This window comes from Camelus bactrianus, chromosome 20 (assembly GCF_048773025.1).
Source record: "Camelus bactrianus isolate YW-2024 breed Bactrian camel chromosome 20, ASM4877302v1, whole genome shotgun sequence".
NCBI classification, from domain to species: domain Eukaryota; kingdom Metazoa; phylum Chordata; class Mammalia; order Artiodactyla; family Camelidae; genus Camelus; species Camelus bactrianus.
In genome coordinates, this window is record NC_133558.1 from 3,274,610 (window position 1) to 3,294,143 (window position 19,534).

General features: G+C 56.1%; 1 protein-coding gene across 3 annotated transcripts in view; it reads left to right on the top strand.

The window, feature by feature from the left end:
• FARS2 (phenylalanyl-tRNA synthetase 2, mitochondrial) overlaps nt 1-5,697 on the top strand; it is a 247,342-nt gene extending 241,645 nt beyond the window's left edge. For 2 of the 3 annotated variants that reach the window (XM_045505625.2, XM_045505620.2), the window contains one exon: nt 5,400-5,697. In XM_045505625.2, coding sequence (XP_045361581.2) covers nt 5,400-5,538 — 139 coding nt within the window. In that variant the 3' untranslated portion in view covers nt 5,539-5,697. Of the gene's footprint in view, nt 1-1,689; nt 1,869-5,399 lie in introns of all 3 variants that reach the window. The other variant, XR_006719611.2, reaches the window with a different exon arrangement.
• Nucleotides 5,698-19,534: the final 13,837 nt, after the last annotated feature.

Consider the following 19,534-nt stretch of genomic DNA (forward strand, 5'->3'; position numbering starts at 1 on the left):
AGCAGGTTTCTCTTTCCCGGCCCCGCCCCCCCCACCCCATCAGGGCCTGGACTGGAGTTGTCCTTCCCAAGGCAGTGACTGTCAGAGGAGCCATCTGGTCCGGTTTCTTCTGACTGACTCCAAGGAACAGAAACCCCTCTGGGGAAAAATCACAGCAGCACCACAGAGTGGCGAGAGGCAGTGATGTCCGCGCGCTGCCGGGCGGGGAGGTGCCCTGGAGCGGCCCCCTTGGGAGTGGCATGCCTGAGACGGCCGCGCAGTCTGACAGGGAGAACAAACCTCTTAGTTGCAGAGTGTGCGATAGGGGAGGGGCGGGAGAAGGCAGATGAGGGGGGCAGGGCAAGAAGGTGTCCAGAGGGCCTGTTACCACCCGAGACCCGCCTCCTCCAGGACATCCTCCTTGGACGCCCACCCCCATGATGCCAGCCCACGCCCCCTGGTTTCACCACGAGTACCGCAAAGGGAGCTGCATCCCTTTGTCAGCCTGTCTAGAAGTCCCCCCAGATCACCCCTTCCCTGCACCCTGCGGGCTCTGAGGGAGCTCTGACCAGCTCACTCCCTCCAGAATCTCCTCTGTCTTCCGGCCAGCACCCCCCCCCCCATTGCAGACCCCAGAGGAACCCGGCCAGCCCTCGGTTTCACCACCTGACTGGTCTCAGGGCTGTGGCTGGGCCTGGGCGGGGCTCAGGCGGGGTCTGGGTTCTTTCCTGCATTGAGCCAAGGAGGCCTCTGTCCTGGAAAACCCCGGAGCAGTTCGTGAGGAGGGGCCAGAGTCTTTGGACCCTCAGTCTTACTTATCAGGCTTTCACTTTCTTCTCTCGCTTTGGTCTTGTTTTTTTAATGTAGGGAAAGTAGAGGGGGGACCTGATTTGCTTAGTTTCCAGAGCACTTTTTAAAATAGTGCCCAGTTCTGAGCAGTCACTCGTCTCTCTCCCTGACTCCCACTCCTCACCCCTTTCCCAGCCAGAGCCCCCCCATGTGCTCATGCCCCACCCCTCCCACGGCGTCCCTCCCCTGCCCTGCAGCCCCGGTGCCGGGGTCTCCATCAGCCTTAACTGGCACACACCCCGCATCAGTCAGCACCAGCCTGGGAAGCAGGTGTCATCCTCAGGTCGCACAGACAGCAAAGGACGGAGGAGGGGGTGGAACCCAGGGCTCCAGGCGCAAGATCTGGCTTCTCCCCTACCCCACACCCCGTGTCCTCTGTAGCCAGCTGGCTTCTGATCCCCTTCCCATCCCACTGTCCCCTCTCTGGAGTCAGGCCTCCCACGAGAGCACCTGCACCTACCGGGGCACAGCCAGCTGGGCATCAGACAGTTTCGGCATCCCACGGGCAAAAGCGGATGTGGGGTCCCACTGCCCATTACTCTGAAAACAGAACCTGCCCCGGGACAGTTGGAGGAAGCCCTGCCTGGTGGGTGGCCTCTGCAGGGACAGTGGGCACAGTGACCCATTCTGGGAGGTGCCCCGTGTACCACCCCCACCAGGGAACGCGAAGGAGCTGCTCTGGTCACCGAGGGAAACGCAGACATCTCAGGCGTTGCAGGAGCTGGGTGTCGGCTGCGTCTGGGGAGGGTGTGATCTCAAGTCTGGAGCCCGTGTGCCAGCCAGGGTCAGCCACGTGGCCGGATGTGGAGGCGGGGTGCCACGGCCTCGCCAGCGCTCTGACCTGCTGTTCCTTCTCTCCAGGGATGCCTGATGGCCCCCGTCCCTTCAGAAGGTCTGTCACAGGTACACTGCTGCCTGGGGAGCAGCAATGGGCTTCACGGTGCTTCTTCATCATCGACGTACAGTTGACGTACAAGGTGGTGCTAGTTCCAGGTGCACGACACAGCTCAGTGCTTTTTGTGGGTTGCACTCCACACAGGGTGAGCAGAGAGGAGTGGCTGCACTCCCTGCGCGGTGCGCTGCGTCCTTACAGCTCGCTTGTTTCACGCCTCGTGGTTTGCACCTCTTAGTCCCTCCCACCCACTTTGCCCCTCCCCCACCTCCTCCCCTCCGACCCCCTCTGTGAGTCTGTTTCTGTTTTGTTACATTTGTTCATTTGTTTTATTTTTTAAATTCCACATAGAAGTGATAACAGAGTATTTGTGTTTCTCTGTCCGACCCACTTCACTAAGAATAATACCCTCCAGGCCCATGCACGTCGCGAACGGCAGTGTCTCGTTCCTTCTCACAGCCGACTGAAGCTCCGTTGTGTGTAAACACGTCTTCTCTAGCCAGTCACCTGTCCGTGGACGCCTAGGCTGCTTCCACATCTTGTCTCTGGTAGCTAATGCTGCCGTGCACGTCAGGGTGCAGGTGTCTTTTCACGTGAGTGTTTCTGTTCCCTTGGCCCTGGCCTCCACCGGTCTGCTGGCCGTCTGTACCAGTTCCCCTGCTCGGACACTTCACGGACGTGGAACCACACCAGGTGTCGTCTGTTGTGTCTGGCTCCTGTCAGCGTGTTTGAGGTGCATCCGTGATGCACCCTGTATAAGTACCTCACTTCTTTTAATGACTGAATAACACTCCATTGTTCCTCTCCGTGCTGTGTTTATCCGTTAACCCACAGAAGGACATGCCCATCTCCAGCTGTTGTGAGTACGCTGCTGTGAAAATTCTTGCTCGAGTTTTTGTTTGAACACCTGCTTCCAGTTATTGTGGGCCCGCCCCCCGGAGCGGGATTGCCGGGTCCTGCGGTAACTCGGCTTAGGTCCTGGAGGGACCACCGGGCTGCTCTCCGCGGCGGCTGCGCTGTTGCGCGTCCCCACCAGGCTGCTGGCTTCAGATCCGGCCCTGCCGCTTGTTAGCTGTGCGAACGCGGCCAAGTGCCTTCTGCTCTCTCTGCCTGGTTTCCTCGTGTGTGTGCCAGGAAGGTGGTGCTGTCTGCCCAGCAGGGCTGGGCTGCTTAAATGGGTTCACGTGCGTGCAGGACCCGAACAGCGCGCAGTGTGGACGGGCGCGGCGTGCGTGTTCACTGCTGTTTCTCAGACAGCGGGGCCCGTGGCAGAGGGAAGACTGAGAAGCTTCTGGGCTAAAAAAGGCCAAGTTGGAGGGTATAAAAGAATCAAAAGGGCCCTGACCCAGACACTTGGGGTTGCCGTCCGATAGAGGGACCCATCGCCTCACCTGTTCCACCATCAGCTGCAAAAGCCTCAGCCCCGGGCTTCCTGCGGCTGGACCACTCCTCAGGGTGAGAGGCTTGGTCCTCTGCTCAGACCGTGCTCAGCTCCACGGCTTCTGGTCCCCGACTGCAAAAGGAGGACAGGGGTACGTCCCCCGTCAGAAAGCTCCAAACAGAAGTTTCTAGAAAACAAACAAAAGGAAACCCCCTGCGCGCTCTCACCAGCGGCAGTGGGAAAAGGCAGACCTGGTTGATTTTCAGTTGAATCACTGAATCACCGCCATGTGTTCTGCCAAATACTGTTTCTCTCAATTTTTCAAATTAATCCATATGTTTGTGATTCACTGGCACCCAACTCATCACAGTGTTTTGTAAAAACTGTTTGAATCCCAGGAACCCTTAGAGCGGCCTTCCGCGCAGCCCTCAGAAACAAGGGGCTGCGCGCTTCCCTTCACCTCGGGAGGCCTCCACCTGCAGAGGGGCCGGGCCGTGTCACCTGCTTCTCAGCTCGGAGAGGCCTGGGGGAGCCGCCGAGAAACACAGAATGAGACTGTCCTCAGCACACTGTCACCTCACGCGGCCCACTGTGGTTCAGAGCCCCTCCACCTTCTGAATGTGTCTCCATAGCAGTTGGGAAAGGCCGATGGGGTCAGTTACCTCTTTCAGTGGGGAGGAAACTGAGAATCGGGACCTGTGTCGTGGCCTGGAAGCGCGGAGCCCGGGCGAGGACGCTGTCCCCGCTGCCCTCAGGCCCTGCGTGCGTCAGGGGGAGGGAGCTAGGAGGGCGCACTCCCGCCGGGCTGGGGGGCGGCACCTCCCCTGCAGGAAGCCACCCTCATAGCCTTGCTCAGTCACCACCTGCAGGCCGCCCAGGCCCCGAGACCCTGTCTAGTGGATGTTTGCGTCACCGTCAAGCCACCTTCAGCCCCTCCCCCCTTTTTCTTGCTCCTGAACTAATTTCTCATCCCCTGGAGTCCTCCGTCTCTCGGACCCCGGGGTGTTGGCAGCGTCCGTCCTTGATGGAGCCGCAAGGGAGAGGCCCTTCCTCCGCGCCAGGGCCTCCCGCCACCGCGAGAGGCCAGAGCAGCAGGGCCCGGCGGGGCTCCACCTCTGCAGGGGACACTGTTCCCACAGGACCCCAGCACGCCCAGGAGCCTGTCTGGTCTGCCTGAAGCACACGGGCATACCTGCTGGGGAAGCACCTTAAGGCACGGACGCAGCCTGTGCATCGGGCACGGTGCCCTGTCCCCGGGGGCCTGGGCTCTGCGGGAGGCTTCACTCCCGGGAACCGAAGCACGGCCTGGGCTGCCAGCTCGCTGCTGCTCCCGCGGGTTCCCCGCTCACCTCATTTAGACCCACAGGGGGAGGGCATACTCGGTGGTAGAGCGCGTGCTTAGCACGCACCGGTCCTGGGGTCAGCCCCCAGTGCCTCCATTAAAACACACGCACACGCACAGGAAGAGGCCCCGCTTTCCGAGCTCTCACGGTGCACCAGGCTCTAGGCCACGCGCTCTGTGTGCTTCACCCTCTGGTTCTGCTTTGAGCCATCCTCTGTGGTAGACATGACTCTTAGCCACCTTCTTGTAGGTGAGGGAACTGAAGCTCCATGCTGCAACCAGCCAGGGCTGCCCCGAGAGGAAACCGCTGGGTGTGGACTGGATCACTGGCCCTAGGGCCTGCCCTGTGGCTTCTGTGCTGTCCCTTGGCTGTGGGAGGGGATGAGGCTCATGTTGGCTGAGGGCTTGGGGCGCCCTGGTGTTTACTGCCCGCTGCTCGCCTCTGCTGTGTCCTCGCTGATTGCATCTGGCTCCATCACTGTCACAGGCGGGGGCGAGAGGAGAAGAGAAGAGCACGGCTGAACATGGGCAGGGGCCGCAGTAACCCGGCAGGGCTGTGCGAGGCTGGCCAGCCTCTGCGAGGCCTGAAAGCAGGTTCCCACCCAGGGGTTCGGTGATCGTGTTAGCACTGGTTCAGTGGTTTTTATGCAGCACCTGCTGTATACTAGACGTTGCCCTGGGCACGAGAAGAGCAAAGTGGAATAACATGGGCTGGCCCAGGATTTCAGGTCTGGGAGAAGCTTCCGTCCCAGGGACGTGGATGCAGCCAGTCCACGGAGACCTCGATTATGCAGCCTCGATTAGTCTAGTTGGCTTCTGCCTCCCCCACCCCAAGTCTGTGAGGAACACACGCAGGACCGTGCTGTCTCTGTAGTGCCACGTCGGTGGTCTGTTCTGGGCTCTCACGGGTGGCACACCTGTCCCTCACTCACCTGCCTTTCTCTCCCGTCCTCCAGGACACACAGGACCAGCCACTGCTACCGCATCACCTACCGCCACATGGAGCGCACCCTGTCCCAGAGAGAGGTCGGGTGCATCCACCAGGCCGTGCAGGAGGCGGCCGTGCGGCTGCTGGGCGTGGAGGGCAGGTTTTGACGTCCCTGCCTCCTCCAGCCCCGGTCCTCCCGGGGCTCCGGAATTGCCGAATGAAAGAGGAAAACATATTGTTTGTGGGTGGAGGCATCAGTCATCTTGTGATAAATGGGTCAGTTTTAGGACTTTCAGAAAATAAAGAATTGCTCTTGAGAAACTGTTGACATAGCATTTGTCTTTTATTTGGAAAAAGCGAGGGAAAAGGAACAGTAATACAAGAGTTACCTTCTAGTCCTTTCAGAAGGGCTTTGCCCGTTGGCGCTCTGTGCCTAATTGGTCCCTGGGCTCCATAAAAGTATAAACACTGGGCATGATTTCTCACCTGACAGGCTCCTCCACCTGTGTAACGAGCAAAGCCACACAGAGGGACATCGGAAACTCCAGATCCTAGAAGCTTTTTCCAAATCAACTTCCATTTCTTTCTCCTTGCCTCCTCTTTTTCTGTTGTGCAAGGGGCAGGCTGTGTACAGGGCACAGATGGTGGAGGGAGTCACATCTCTGAGCGGGCGGCGCCTGTCGGCTTTTCACCAGCCGGGGCTTGGAGCCAGGCCTCCGGCCCCGGGGCCTGGGCGCAGCTGCCTTCTGCCCCCAGAGAGGAGGGAGAGGCAGGGAGGCTGGAGCCAGGTCCCTGAAGCCCGGGAGGGTCTTGTGTCCTAACGGGAGGCCTCTGCTTTCCGAGGCGACCTTTAAGGAGGAAGAGGGGCTTTGATGTTCCCCTTTTCCCATCCCGGGTGCTCTGTAGTCTGCCGCTTCACTCCTGGCCCGTTGTCACGATCAGATCCCGTCCCCGGTGTGACGCTGGTGGCTGGTGGAGGACCATGAGTGACGGGGTGAACGTTTGACAAGGGCGGCCATGAGCAGCCAGCGGCGCGGGGGTGCACAGCTGCTCCAGCGGGAAGGGATGGCTTCAGTGTCGTTTCACCCTGTTCCCCACCAGGACTTTTCCCTTGGATTTTCAGGGGAGTTGAGGCCGCACCACCGCCCGGCCGAGTCGCTGTCCCGGGTCCTGGGGCCATGGGTGCTGCTCCTCAGGAGGCTGGATCTGACCTGGCGGACACAGTGATGAGTCATCTCCGCTCCAGGAGTGTTTGCTAGCAGAGGGTTCCTGAACCAGCCTTGACCTGCATTTCCAGAGGTCCCTTTTATCTCCAGGACCAGGTAGGCACTCACAGGCATCCTCTCACCGGATGAGCCGGGCGTGGGTGACACCCAGAAGACCAAGGCACGGCCCCTCGGCTCAGAACCCCAGCGGACACGGCCAGGGCTGGGCTTGTGCGGGCGCTCTGCCGGGCCCGGGGGGGCTGCCATTCCGAGGGCTGCCCCCCGAGCGCTCCTCTCAACGCCCTGTGAGGTGTGATCAGCCGTCCTCTAAACCGAGGCCTGGAGGGGTCATGGGCCTTGACCAGGAGCACAGCCAGGAGCCTGCTGCCTCCGAATTAGTCATTTCTGGCTAAACGGGCGGCGGCAGGTGGCCAGGTCCGCGCCTCCCTCCTGCTCCCCGGGCCTCTATTCTGTTTCCGTGAGAACCAGCGGCCACGCCGGGTGGCGGCACCTGTGCCAAAGGGGAGCCTGCCTACCAGGCAGCCCAGGGAACACCCCGCCCTGGACTGTTTCATGGGTTTCCCGCAGGAGGATAAAGAGTGAAGAAAAGGAAAGAAAGGTGATTTAATCCCTCAGATGAAGAGCACTCTGCAGCTCAGCGAGGGTGACCCCCTCTGAAGCGGAGTGTGGTGACTCACACCAGGGCCCTCGCCGCCGCCCTCGGGAGGCCCCGTCCCCTCCTCTGAGGAGCGGGGACAGCGATCTGCCTGCCGCAGAGGGTGGTCGTGGGGCGGGAGTGGGACGTCACACGCGCTGCTCTCAGCAAACCTGGAACCTGAGAAGCCGCCAGTAAGTGGCCCTTGCTGTGACCACGGACGGGAGTCAGGCTGGAAGGGACGTCAGGACTGCAGCAGGTCCTGGGCAGCAGCCAGCCTGCACGTGAGGACACGAGCCCAGAGGGCCGAAGTGACTTCCCCAGGGACAGAGCTGTGGGCTATGGAGCTGGGCCTGGGACCAGGCGTCACCCCGCCTCTCGGGTCATATGCCCCGAATGTCTTGGTGGAGGGTGTGGAGGCGGCAGGCTGAGGGTGCAGCCGGGCCCTGGAGCTGAGGATCCAGCGTCCCCCCAGCACAGCATCATCGACCCTGACCCTCTGTGGCCAGGCCTCTCAAGATGCCAGCCAGACTGAGGTCAGCGGGCACTGGCTGCTCTGAATGTCGTGGCAGGAAATTCTGTGACTAACCACAGCCTCAGGGTGGGGCGAGCGCCGTGGGGTTCAGCAGCCTTTGTGCCTTTGTCCCCTCCCTGCCACCCGCTTCCTGCCAGGTGGGAACCCGCTGAGCAGACTCCCCGCGCTGGGCCCTGGGGCTCGGAGGTCCTGGAGCCGGTCAGGGCGGCTCGACGGTGGCCCAGTGTCCCTGGCTCCGGTGGAGGGGGGGCAGGCAGTCAGGATGTAAGGACGGAAACCCTCCACACTGTTTTTCATCTAGAAGAGATGAGTGAACTCAATCAGTGGAGCCTCTAAATGCCCGCCCATCGGCTCTACCTCCCCTGACATCCAGGGGCCTCTGCCCCGTCAGTTGTCCAGTCTCCATGCTGACCACTGCCACTCGGGTCCACAGCTCCCAGACAGGGCTGTCCATCCCCACCCATCCGCAGGGGCCGATGCTCAAAGTGGCCAGTAGATTGACACCTGCAACCTTGGCTGCTTCCAGACGGCAGGCAGGTCAGATGGAGAGCCACAGTCAGAGCGGGAAACGGCAGCTCCAGAGGGACAGCCAAGTCCAAAACTGAGCAGTCTAGAGCCCCGGAGGCCACCGCATGGCCCTAGGAGGGCAGGTGGGACAGCAGGGTGGGAGGAAGTGTTACCCCCTCACTCAGAGGTGGTTTGCTCCAGGTCCCGCTGGCTCTACTTTTCTAGGTGACTTTTACAAAAGTAAACAACAGACAAACAAAAAGATGCCCCGTTTGAAGGCCGGGGCCACAGGCACGTCCAGCGACACTGATGGGAACACCCTGCTCGGGCCCTTTTCTTGCCCATTCCTGCGCCCGGGGCGGGTCTCAGGCTAGTGGAGCAGGGGCCTCGGGAGCGCTGGGCCATGCCTGGGGCTGAGCCGAGCAGGGTCTAAACCCAGCTCCGCCCTGACAAGTCACTTGGCGGCCCTGAGGCTGAATGTTCTGCACTGTGACAGGAGGAGGTGGTGACCCCTGCCCTCCCTACGGGGAGTGAGTGTGAATGGCTCAGCAAGCGGTAAGAAAGTCGTGTGTAAAACTCTTAAGCATCTCCTTTTAGCCTCACAAAAAATCTGAAAGTTAACCACGGTACATCCACTTAGGAGCTAAGAACATGAAACCAAGGACTGCCAGGCCCAGGGTCTTCCGGTCAGCGGGTAACAGAGCTGGAACTTAAGGCCCCCTCTCTGCAAGATCAAAGCCCGCCGTCTTCCCGCCGTGCCCTGTGTCTGCCAGGAGTGGACCACAGATGAGAACACGGTGAGAGCGCATCGCCCCGCAGCCTCAGGTATAAAATGGGGCACGCCCTCCAGGGCCTTCCCTTCCAAGTACCGGCCGGCAGGTGCACGTGTGTTAGCTCTGGGCACAAGCCTCAAAGGGGGCTTGGCGTTCTCATGCTTCAGGAGGACGTGGGGAGACCGGGCCGCACCGAGTTCAACAGGAGACATCAGGGAGGGTGCTTGAGCCTGGTTAAACTGCAGGGATCCATGTGAGCAGGAAATCAGTGGGTTACACTGTAAAGCAGCACCTCCCAGCCACGTCCCCTGCCACTCCCCGGGCCGTGGGAAGTCCGCGGGCAGGACGGGCCCGCCCAGGGCTGCGCGCAGAGCACCGCTGACCGGTTGTGTGGAACGGCGGCGTCCTTTCCTCCCAGACGAGACGGGGTAGCAGCATGCAGGTGTGCGTGTCTGACCTTATTATAGAGGGAATTTTGAAATCTGTATTTAACAGCATCCAATCTAGTGAGTGAATCCTTTGAAGTCATCTACACTTTCTTATTAATAAGAAACAAGAAAAAGACGCCAAAGCAATCCAATGGAGAAAGGAAAGTCTTTCCAGCCAGTGGTGCTGGAACAACTGGTGATCCAGAAAAGAGAAGAAAGAAAAGACTCCCCACCCTGATCCCACACTTCACACAAAGTCAACGCAGGATGGAGCACAGAGCTAAGTATGCAAGCCGAAAACTTCTAATCAGGCTTAAAAAAGCAAACACAAGGGACCTCTGTGGCCTAGGCTAGGCAGTGATTTAGAGAGGACACCGAAGGACCCAGTAGAGGAAAAAATGATACACTGGACTCAGTCAAGATTTAAGACCTCCATCCTTGGAAACACATCATTAAGAAAACACATAAGCAAAGGGCAGATTGGGAGAAAGTATTTGTGACACACGTATTTGGCAAAGGATTTATATCCAGAACATACAAAGAATTCCTACAATTCAATTAGAATTTTTAATTAAAAAAAAACTTGAAAAATGAGCAAAGAGTTCCTGCAATTCAATAATATGTTTTTCTAAAACCCTTTTTTAAATAATGAACACTTCACACACAAAAAAGATTAAAAAATAAGAGGAAAAGATGCTCGGCATGATTGGTCGTCAGGGAAACGCGTTTATGAAGTTGCAGAGCAGACAAAACTCCTCAGCAGTGGCCAGAAAGCAGCCCAGAGGCTGCCCGGGGCTGGGAGGAGGCCGGCAGAAGGGAGCACGTGGGGACTTCCTGGGGGGTGGACGCCTGCCGTGTGTGGGCCTTAGAACTTGAAAAGTGCTGTTGGATGGGATGGCTTAAAGCACATTGTCAAGAAAACACAGGCGGTTTAGCAAAATGGCTAAAAAGTTGGGCTTTGGAGTCAGGCAGAGGCAAGTTCAAATCTGGGGGTCTTACGAACACCTCTTAAGCTCACGGAGCACGTCTGCAGGAAGGGATACTTGGGGTTGTAAGGACAGCGTGACGCAGTGTGTAGGGAAACTGCTTCATTGCGCCGGGCAAGCAGACGAAAGAAAGAAGGAAAATCTGGTTGTGGTTCAGAGAGGGCCACACACCCAGCTAAAGGGATTGTGAGTTCTGGGACACGTCTGGAGAGATGTGGCGTGTGGTGTTATCCCAGAAGGTCTGGACTCAAAGGAACCTTAGAGATCGTTTGTCCAATGGCCCCATTTTAGAGATGAATTGCTAAGACTCAGAGAAGTAACATGACTTGCTGTCTTACTTGGATATATAACCAATCTCAATTGGCTTAGACAGCAATCTCACAGAGCAGTAAGTCTGGACAAGACAGGCTGGGGTTCAGTGGTCCAGTGCTGTCACTGAGACCCCAGGCTCTTCTTCTGCTTTGCCAGCTGCAGCAGATGGGCGATGTCTTTCCCTCATGGTTGCAATATGGCTGCAAGAGCCTCATCAACATATCTCCACACAACCCCCTACAGCAGGAATGGGGAGAGTCTTTTGAAAATTTCTTTTTATCATAGAGAAGACATTTCTCAGCCTTCCTTTCAAGTCTGACTGGCCAGGATTGGTTCACAGGCCCACACTCTAGCTTCAAGACCTGGGGAAGGAAGTGTTTATCATTTCCAGCCTCTCTTGTGGGAAAAAAAGGCTCTACCAAAAAAATTAAGGGGAGTTGGCATGCTGTTTCATAGGAAACCAACAGTGGCTCCCAGACCAGCTCAAAGGCATCCAGCTACTCCGCCAGCCAGACACCGCAGGGCCTAGACTAGAACCACTTCTCTTGGCTCCAGGCCCAGCATTGCTTCTAGATCTCATCTCCTGTATTTCGCTGCCTTCTTGCTGAGCAAGAGCTTCAGAAATGACATGGAGTGAAGGGCCAGGTGAAGGGCACCTGGTCCCTGGCCAGAGGACTGGTTAAGCTGGAACTCAGAGTCCAAAACGAACAGGCTGCTTGGAGGCCAGGCCGGGGAGGCAGTGGGAGCTGCCCTGTGTGCCCGCGGGGCAGTCGCTCAGCTGAAAGCCCCCCCGGGCTTCCCTCTGGGCTCGCCCTCAAGACCTGGGACGTTTGTCAAAGAGGGTGGCGACATCCGTTGGATTAATCAGACAAAGACTGTGGTGTTCTGGGTGGGAGAGTCTACTCTCCGGAGGGGGCGTGTCTCCTCAGTGCTGGCGCCTGTCCTTCTAATGTTTTTACGTCCTTTACAAATGTTCATTTATTTGTGTCACTAACTCGTTGTTCAGTAGATGGCAGATCCGCTTTCCAGTGTTGAGACTGTCACCACCTGGGCCGGGGAGGGACTGGTTCAAAATTCACACAGAAACCCGACGTTCTGGTTCACCAAGACTCATTACGTTTGTTGTCAGGGACACTCTGTGTCACCAGGAATCAAAATGCTAAGCCCTTGGTCACTTTTTCAAGCTAAATGTCAAGAAAGCAATTATGGAAGACCTGAAGGTTTGGAGATGGAGAACAGCCAGCTCCCCGCTTCCCAGGGGTGCTGCACGGGGCTCGGTCCAGGTTTTAAGAAGGATGGCATGGGATGTGCCAGAAAGGGCAGGAATCGTGGCTGCTTTAGATGCCAAGGAGGGACGTGGCCGCAGCTCTGCAGGCAAAGAGCAGAAGAACGTATCCACGTTCTGAGAAGGCGGCCGGGGAGCAGCGGGGAGCGGGCAGGAGGAGCCCGGCAGGTGGTCCCTGTGGGAGCCAGCTGTGGGGTGGAGAGCGCGATGCAGAGGGTCGGCCGGGAAGAGAGAGGAAGCATCTGGGGCCCGGACCAGCGGATGACGGCGGTGAGCGGCTGGCATCTGTCTCCAGGATGGAGGGCACACGGGAGAGGAGTCTGGAGGGGTGGTGTGGTCCTGTGTCTTCCCCGTTTGCAGGGTCTCTCGTCACTGATCACGCTGAGGTCCTGGCGGGGGCCAGACTGCACTACAGCCTCGGGAGAAACATCTCTCACCTTCCCCCATCGTGGGTCTGAATCAGGGGCCAGGGCAGCCAGTCGTCCTCCCTGGGGAGGAGGCAGGGACTGAGGTCCGAAAAAAAAAATTTCATGGTTTTTTTTTACCACCAAGAAACTCGTTGGTGATTTTCCTCTCCAAAGACCCCATGTTTTGAGAGTCTCATCTACCAAACAGCTATATTTACCAAGCAATGATTTATCCATTTTCTCATTTTTAAAATTAATCAAAGATACACATAGCTGCCAGCCAGCGTCTCTGGTCAGCAAGAGATAACCCTCAGTACCACCCGGGGGTGATTTAAGTCCTGCCAAAAACAAAGACACTTGACATTTTAGATAGCCTGAGCACCTCGCTCGGGGGGAGGTTGAAGGGTTTCCATCATACTCTGAAATGCTCGAAACAGCACCCAGACCCCCATCACTGATTCATGGAGCCTTGGCCTCCAGGGACCCCTCCTGGGACCCAGTGCACCGTTTCAGCAGGAAATAAGACATGAAGGGAACCTCACTGTCCCAGAGACTTGCCACTAAACTGTGGATGGGTTTGTAGCCTAGAACAGCCCCGCTGGCTAGGAGCCTAGAGCAAACCGCTCTCTCTCCCTGAGCCTCAGTTTTCCCATCAGGAAGATGGGAATGAGATATTCATCAGGGTCCTTAGATGCCCATTTAAGCACAAAAGAATGTATTAAAAGGATGCTGGGGGAAGAAGCAGTCTGGCTGTTCCTCAAGAAGTTAACATGAAATTACCACATGACTCAGCAACTCGACTCCTGGGTCTGGACCCAGAACTGAAAGCAGGTGTTCAAACAAAACCTTGGACACATATTCACAGCAGCTCTAATCACAGTAGCCCCAAGTTGGGAACAACCCATATGTCCGTCAATGGATGAATGGTTACACAGAATGCATTGTATCCATGCAATAGAGTATTATTCAGCCCTGAAAAGGAATGAAGTTCTGATAACACATAACAGCAGGGGTGCCTCTGGAAAACTATGCCAATTGAGAGAAGCCAGACACAAGACCACAGAATGTGTGATTCCATCTATATGAAATGTCCAGAACAGGCAAATCCACAGAGAAAGAATGCAGGTTAGTGGTTTTCAGGGGCTGGGGCTGGTGTGGGGCAGGGAAGGAGTGGAAAGTGATTGATACCTGGACACAGCTTTCCATCTGAGGTAATAAAAAACATTCTAGAACTAGTAGCAGTGATGGTTGTACAGCCTTGAGAAAGTGCTGAATGCCACTGCATTTACCTTTGAAAGTGGTGAAAATAGTAAATTCTATGTTATGTGTATTTTATCACAATATAAATAGTGTACATACAGAGAATTCCAAAAAAAAAAAGTTACTGGCTAAGTTGCAGGGCGGTGGGATGAGCTGGGATTCTCAGTCCTGTAGCCTCAGCGTGAGGACAACATCACAGCCACACTGGCCACCTGCCCTGCTGGCCCAGGGTCTCCATCTCCTGCAGCCACTCTGGCCTCAAGGTCCTGGGACCCTGCACAGTTGTAGTGGGTGGAGGGAGGCTGGGTCACATCCCCCGGGTGCTGCAAGGAAGGCTGAGTAGGACAGTCTTGGTCTCGATCATCTATTGCGGGAGTCGGGCCAGGGAGACCCAGCAGGCGAGACTCCCCCAGACGTGGGGAGGCAGATCACAATGACAGCTGTGTCCACTGCAGAGACAGGAGAGGGCGCGTGGGAAGGACCCGACCTCGGGGGATGCGATGCGATGCTCTGCCCTTCCTCCTGCGAGGTACCAGGATGGAAACAGGTCCCGCAGGACACACTGCTCTTTAAAGGGTTCCTGCTGGGAGGCAACCCCTTTCAGAACACCCCCCTCCACGCCCCGTTCATGCTGCAGAGACCACCCCTCCCTCACCCTTCCCACCCAGGCCTCTCTCCCTCTGGACAAGGCGACAGCCACCACTGGCCATTTATCCAGTGGATGCTCCCCTTCCCTTTGGTTTTCTGTGATTCAGTTTGCAGCTTAACACAGGGGCCTGGCCACTTAGAAGCCAGATGGCAGGTGGTACCCAGGTTGGATTGGAGCTGTGGAGCAGGTCTGCCCTCTGTGCTAGTGACAAAACGCCTGCCTGCCATTTGTCCCCACCTGGCTGTTACTGGAGGAAAAGGCCAACTGGCGCTGGTGGCTGTCACTCTAACCTCAGGACCACAAACCTCAACCGCCCCTTAGTACCGCCAAGAGGACCTACCACGTTTGTGGGTCAGCCCACTTCTCCCTCCTTAAACCTCCATATCCCCCACTCCCTGGTTCTCAGGAGCTGACCCCAGTTCTCAGTGCCCGGGACAGGAGGCCATCAGAAGGGAGTGTCCTCGGCTCCCGGCACCCTGTCCACCCATGCCCCCCACCTGCCTCTCCTCCTGTTCTGCAGACTACTTGTCCCCGCGTCTCCCTGTGTCCCCCGCGGTCTGATTTTCTGAGCCTGCAGTGGTGTGGGAATGGCCGTGACTGACCCAGTACCAATAAGAGGGGCAACTGGAGAATAGTTACCTGGAGACCCAGAGGTTGCGCGGGAGGCGGTGTAAAACAAATAGAAACAAAAAATGAGCATTTTGCCCAAAGAAATGAAGATAAGGGTAGGAAGAAGAGCAATTTTAGTGTTTTCGTGAAAAGAGGTCTTTTTCCAAATCTGAAGAAGTTCAACTTTTAATCTTTCTTAACTCACTTGGCCCCATACATAACAGGTTTAGTTAAAAAAATTTTTTTAAACTGGTAAGAAACCTTTCTAAATAATTACGATGTTGGTTTAGATTTTAAGAAGTTAAGGATGCTATTCATTTTATTAACTAGAAAAGCAGGGGACAGCTAACGGTATTTTATATGTCCCTTCTAGCCCTCGGTCCTGTGCGTGTATGTTTTACCTGCTATATGTATAATTTTGTATTCTTTTAAGACTTAACATTGTGAGATGTGTTTTTCTCTGTTGCCATGTAGTGTTAGAGTTTTGTTGACTGCGTCATCATATATTTTTTGTATATACTACAAGTTACATCATCCCCCCCTACGATTTTATATGCATATTGCTGTCCATCTGTCACCAGGATAAAAAACACTGCTGTGAACATCTTCAGGACCACAGCCTTTTCTGTCTTGTGCATTACTAGTTCATTCGGCTGGATTCCCAGGAGGGAATTTCTGGGTCAGAGGGCACTGTTTTATTTCAAAGATTGTTTCTGATGACATAAACAGAGACTTAAGGATAAAATATGGGGAAGGCAGATCTGCGACAGACACTCAGAGCAGATTTAGAAGTCCCAAGGGAGAAGCAGGGGCAGTGTCACCAGACGGAGACGGTCCTGGGAGCACAGGGGCATTGGTGCTGTCTCTCATGCTCCATCGGTGCCTCCAGGGCAGGATGCTGAGAACTCAGCACAGGGCAACTCAGGGACGCTTGGCTCAGATCCGCCAGGCAGCGGGCTGCAGCCGCTCAAAGATGCCTGTTACCAAGGCGACCTTCACTTTCCCCCTCTTTTCCAGGTTAATGGTTCTGATTCTGTGCTGGATGGTTGGATAGAATCAGTTCAGAAAGGGGAGGCATAAAGAAAATGGCTCTAAAAGAAAACTGAACGGTTAACCTGACGTATCGGCCCCAAGCACAACGCAGCGAACCTTCCGGTTCATTCCTTTCTCTGCAGGACTTTTGGGTTGATCTCTTCTCAGAGGTGAATATATTTCCATTTTCCTTTAATAAAACAGCACCACCAGCGTGTTCTGCTGCGCCTGATTGCATGAAGCCTGTGGAGTGCCAAGCACGCCCGTCCCAACGGGAAGGGCAGCGCGGCGTAATAGGGTGCCAGTTGTGGCTGGGGAGGAAGCAGGGACGCGCGGCCTCAACGCACGCGCCCAGGTGCGGCACCGCAGGTGTGTCTCCGCGGGGCTTCTCGAGACCTGGGAACATGGGACCCCCTGCTGATGGCAGGCGGCTCCTGGGTCTCCACCGTCCTTCTCCCAGCTGACCTTTTGCAGCCTTAAAAGCCAGCCTCACGGAGCCTGGTGGGTCACTGCTGCTCCCCGGGCACGCGGGTGTGAGTCAGGCATCGGGGACGCTGCGGTTTGCAGCCACAACCCAGGAACAGCCTGAGCGGCGGTTTTGGGCTAAGGAGACAAAGACGTCAGAGCTCACCCCTTCCCGAGATGTGACACGTGTGCCCCGTGGACCACAGACTGAATGATTCGCCAAGTCACACCTTCCATGATGCATTTGCTGACTCTGACCTTCCACGCAGGCAGGTGGCGCGCGTGACCAGGCTCATCCGCAGGGCTTCTCCTCTCGAGCCCCCAGGGTTTGACAAAGTGCTGGTCTATGGGGCATCGGTCTGGTCGTTGGGTAACCGCACACCCAGGCAGCTGCTGAGAGGCCCGTGGGGGCATCAGGGACCTGCCAGGCCGGACGCCCCCTGCGGCCCCTTCCTCCGGGATTCATCCTCTCTGAGAGGCAGGCCTGGGTTGCTAGACGGCAGAAAGCGCTGGGCACCTCTTTTAAGCCTGTATTGAGATTCATTTGTAATAAATATGAAACATGAATGTGACGTTGTATCCTATGTAGAAATGCACGTGTGCACAGTAGCTGTGGAGAACAAAGCAAGGCGGTTATAAGGTCGGATCCCACGGTAGTGCTTACCCGTTCGTGGGGGAGGACAGTACACTTGGCAGCCTGGAGCTGATACCGTGGGGTTTTCAGATGTATGGGCAATGTTTTATTTCTTTAACTGGATGGTGGATACACTGTAGTTCATGGAATTATTCTATATACATTATGTACAGCTTAAATATTTCAAAATATTTATTTGAATTATCTTCAAATAAATTTTGAATTAGCTATAAAAGGAAAAAGCAGAACGGGGAAGCAGTCACGGGGACTACTGTCTGGACTAATTTTTGATCTGCGAAGAAGAGTCCGTAAGAATCTCGGGAGAAAGGAAATTGCCATTTGAGGACTTGCCGTGCTGGACACGTGCGCACCTCCTCGGGGACTTCGGGGGGAGCTTAAAGAGAAAAGAACGTGTGAAAATGACCATAGCAGAGAACTAAGTTTAAACTCTGGGTATTGAAGTCAAAGGCAAGAAAAAGCCAGTGGCCAGCCCCCAAGTAGTCCCTCCCAAAGTCACTGTCCTCTGAAGTTGTCCCGACTGAGCCAGGCCCTGGGCTGAGTTCAGACTTTACAGGGCCCTTTGCAGGAGACAGAGGCAGTGGGGATGACAAGAGAAGTAAGAGAGAAGCGGGGACCTATGAAATGAGCGTCAGGAAGGCTGACCCCCAGAGGGAGGTGATGTTCGCCAAAGGCTTGTAGACCCAGACGTCCCTGCAGAGCAGCTGGGCACAGGGAGGCCCCAGGCACCTGCTCACAGAGTCCGAGGGTCGCCTTGCTTCTGGGAGCGAGTCCAGCAGGAGAGGGAGCAGAGACACCCAGAGGCCTTCGCAGCTGGCCTTAGGGAGCTGCTTTCTGGGGATCTAGATTCACAGGACTGAATTAGAGGCAGGGATCACAGACCGTGTGCTACCTGGGGGCCAAAAGGCGGGCTAGGAAACTGGTGGCTGCCAAGAGTCACTGAGTTTCAAAAAAGGGGAAAAAGGGATTTCAGAAGCTTGGTTTCAGCTCCCTGCAGGACCCTCCCTCCCTCCCAACCTCCCTGCTTTCCCTTTCTTCTTTCATTCAATAGACTTAAATTTTTTAGAGCAGTCTTAGGTTCACAGGAAAGTTGAGATTTCGCGCATACCCCCGCCCCCTCCACGTGCACAGCCTCCCCCACCATCAGCACCCCCCACGCGTGCATTTGTTACAGTGGATGAGCCCACAGTGACATGTCATCATCACCCAGAGTCCGTAGCTCACCTCAGCTTCACTCTGGGTGTTGTACATCCTGTGGGTCTGGACAAGTGTGTAATGACGTGTCCCCACTGTGACAGTATCACACAGAGCAGTTTCGCTGCCCTCAGCGTCCCCTGTGCTCTGCCTGCTCACCACCCCCCCCCCAACCCCTGGCAACCACTTATCCTTTTACTGCCTCCAGTTTCGCCTTTTCCAGGATGTCACACAGTTGGAATCATTCAGGAAATGTAGCCTTTCCTGAATGGCTTCTTTCTCTTAGTCGTATGTGTTGAGCTTTTCCCCATGTCTTCTCATGGCGTGGTAGCTCATCTGTTTTCAGTGCTGAATAATGTTCCCTTTTCTACATGGACCATAGTTCATTTATCCATTCACGAACTGATGTCTCCAGCTTTGCTAGTTATGAATAAATCAGCTCTGAACACCTGTGGGCTGGTGCTGGTGTGGACCTTGGCATTCAGCTCCTTTGGGTGAGAGGCTGCGTCTCTTGCCAGGTGCCACCACCAGGGAGTGTCAGTCATGTCACAGGTCAGGTCCCTCCAGGGAGGGGCAGACTGGGCTCCATGACAGGCCCACGAGTAGGGATTTCACCCTGCAAGGAAAGCACCACGGACTGCAGGCAAGAGCATGACATTTCAGGACAGAAGGATTGGCCATGTGGACGGAAGGCGGGAGGGAGGGAGACACCACAGGGCAGTTGCAGAAATTTCATCCCGCGATGGAGCCCACAGTCAGGCAGGCGCGGCGGGAGGAGAGCTGGGCAAGGACTCAGGAGCCATTCGGGAGGTGGAATCCGCAGGGCTGGGAGGCTGAGCAACGTGGATTAAGGGCGAGAGGTATGACGTCTGGGTCCGTGCTTGGGTGACTGGGTAGAGGAAGGGAAGGTATGGAGGCCAGTTCTGGACATACGAAGTTCTAAGAGCCCGTGGGACATTTGGAGTGTGAAGGCTCGTGTTACGTGTAGGGTGCCCAGATCTTTGGTCAAATGTTATTCTGAGTGTGTCTGTGCTGGCGTTTCGGGTGAGATTAGCACTTGAACTGGTAGATTGAGTAAAGTAGATTATCTCCCCAGTGTGGGTGGGCCTCGTCCAATCAGTCGACGGCCTGAATAGCACAAAAGCTGAGTATGTGGGGCTTTGGCTGCCTGCCTGCCTGAGCTGGGACGTCAGGCTCCTGCCCTCAGAT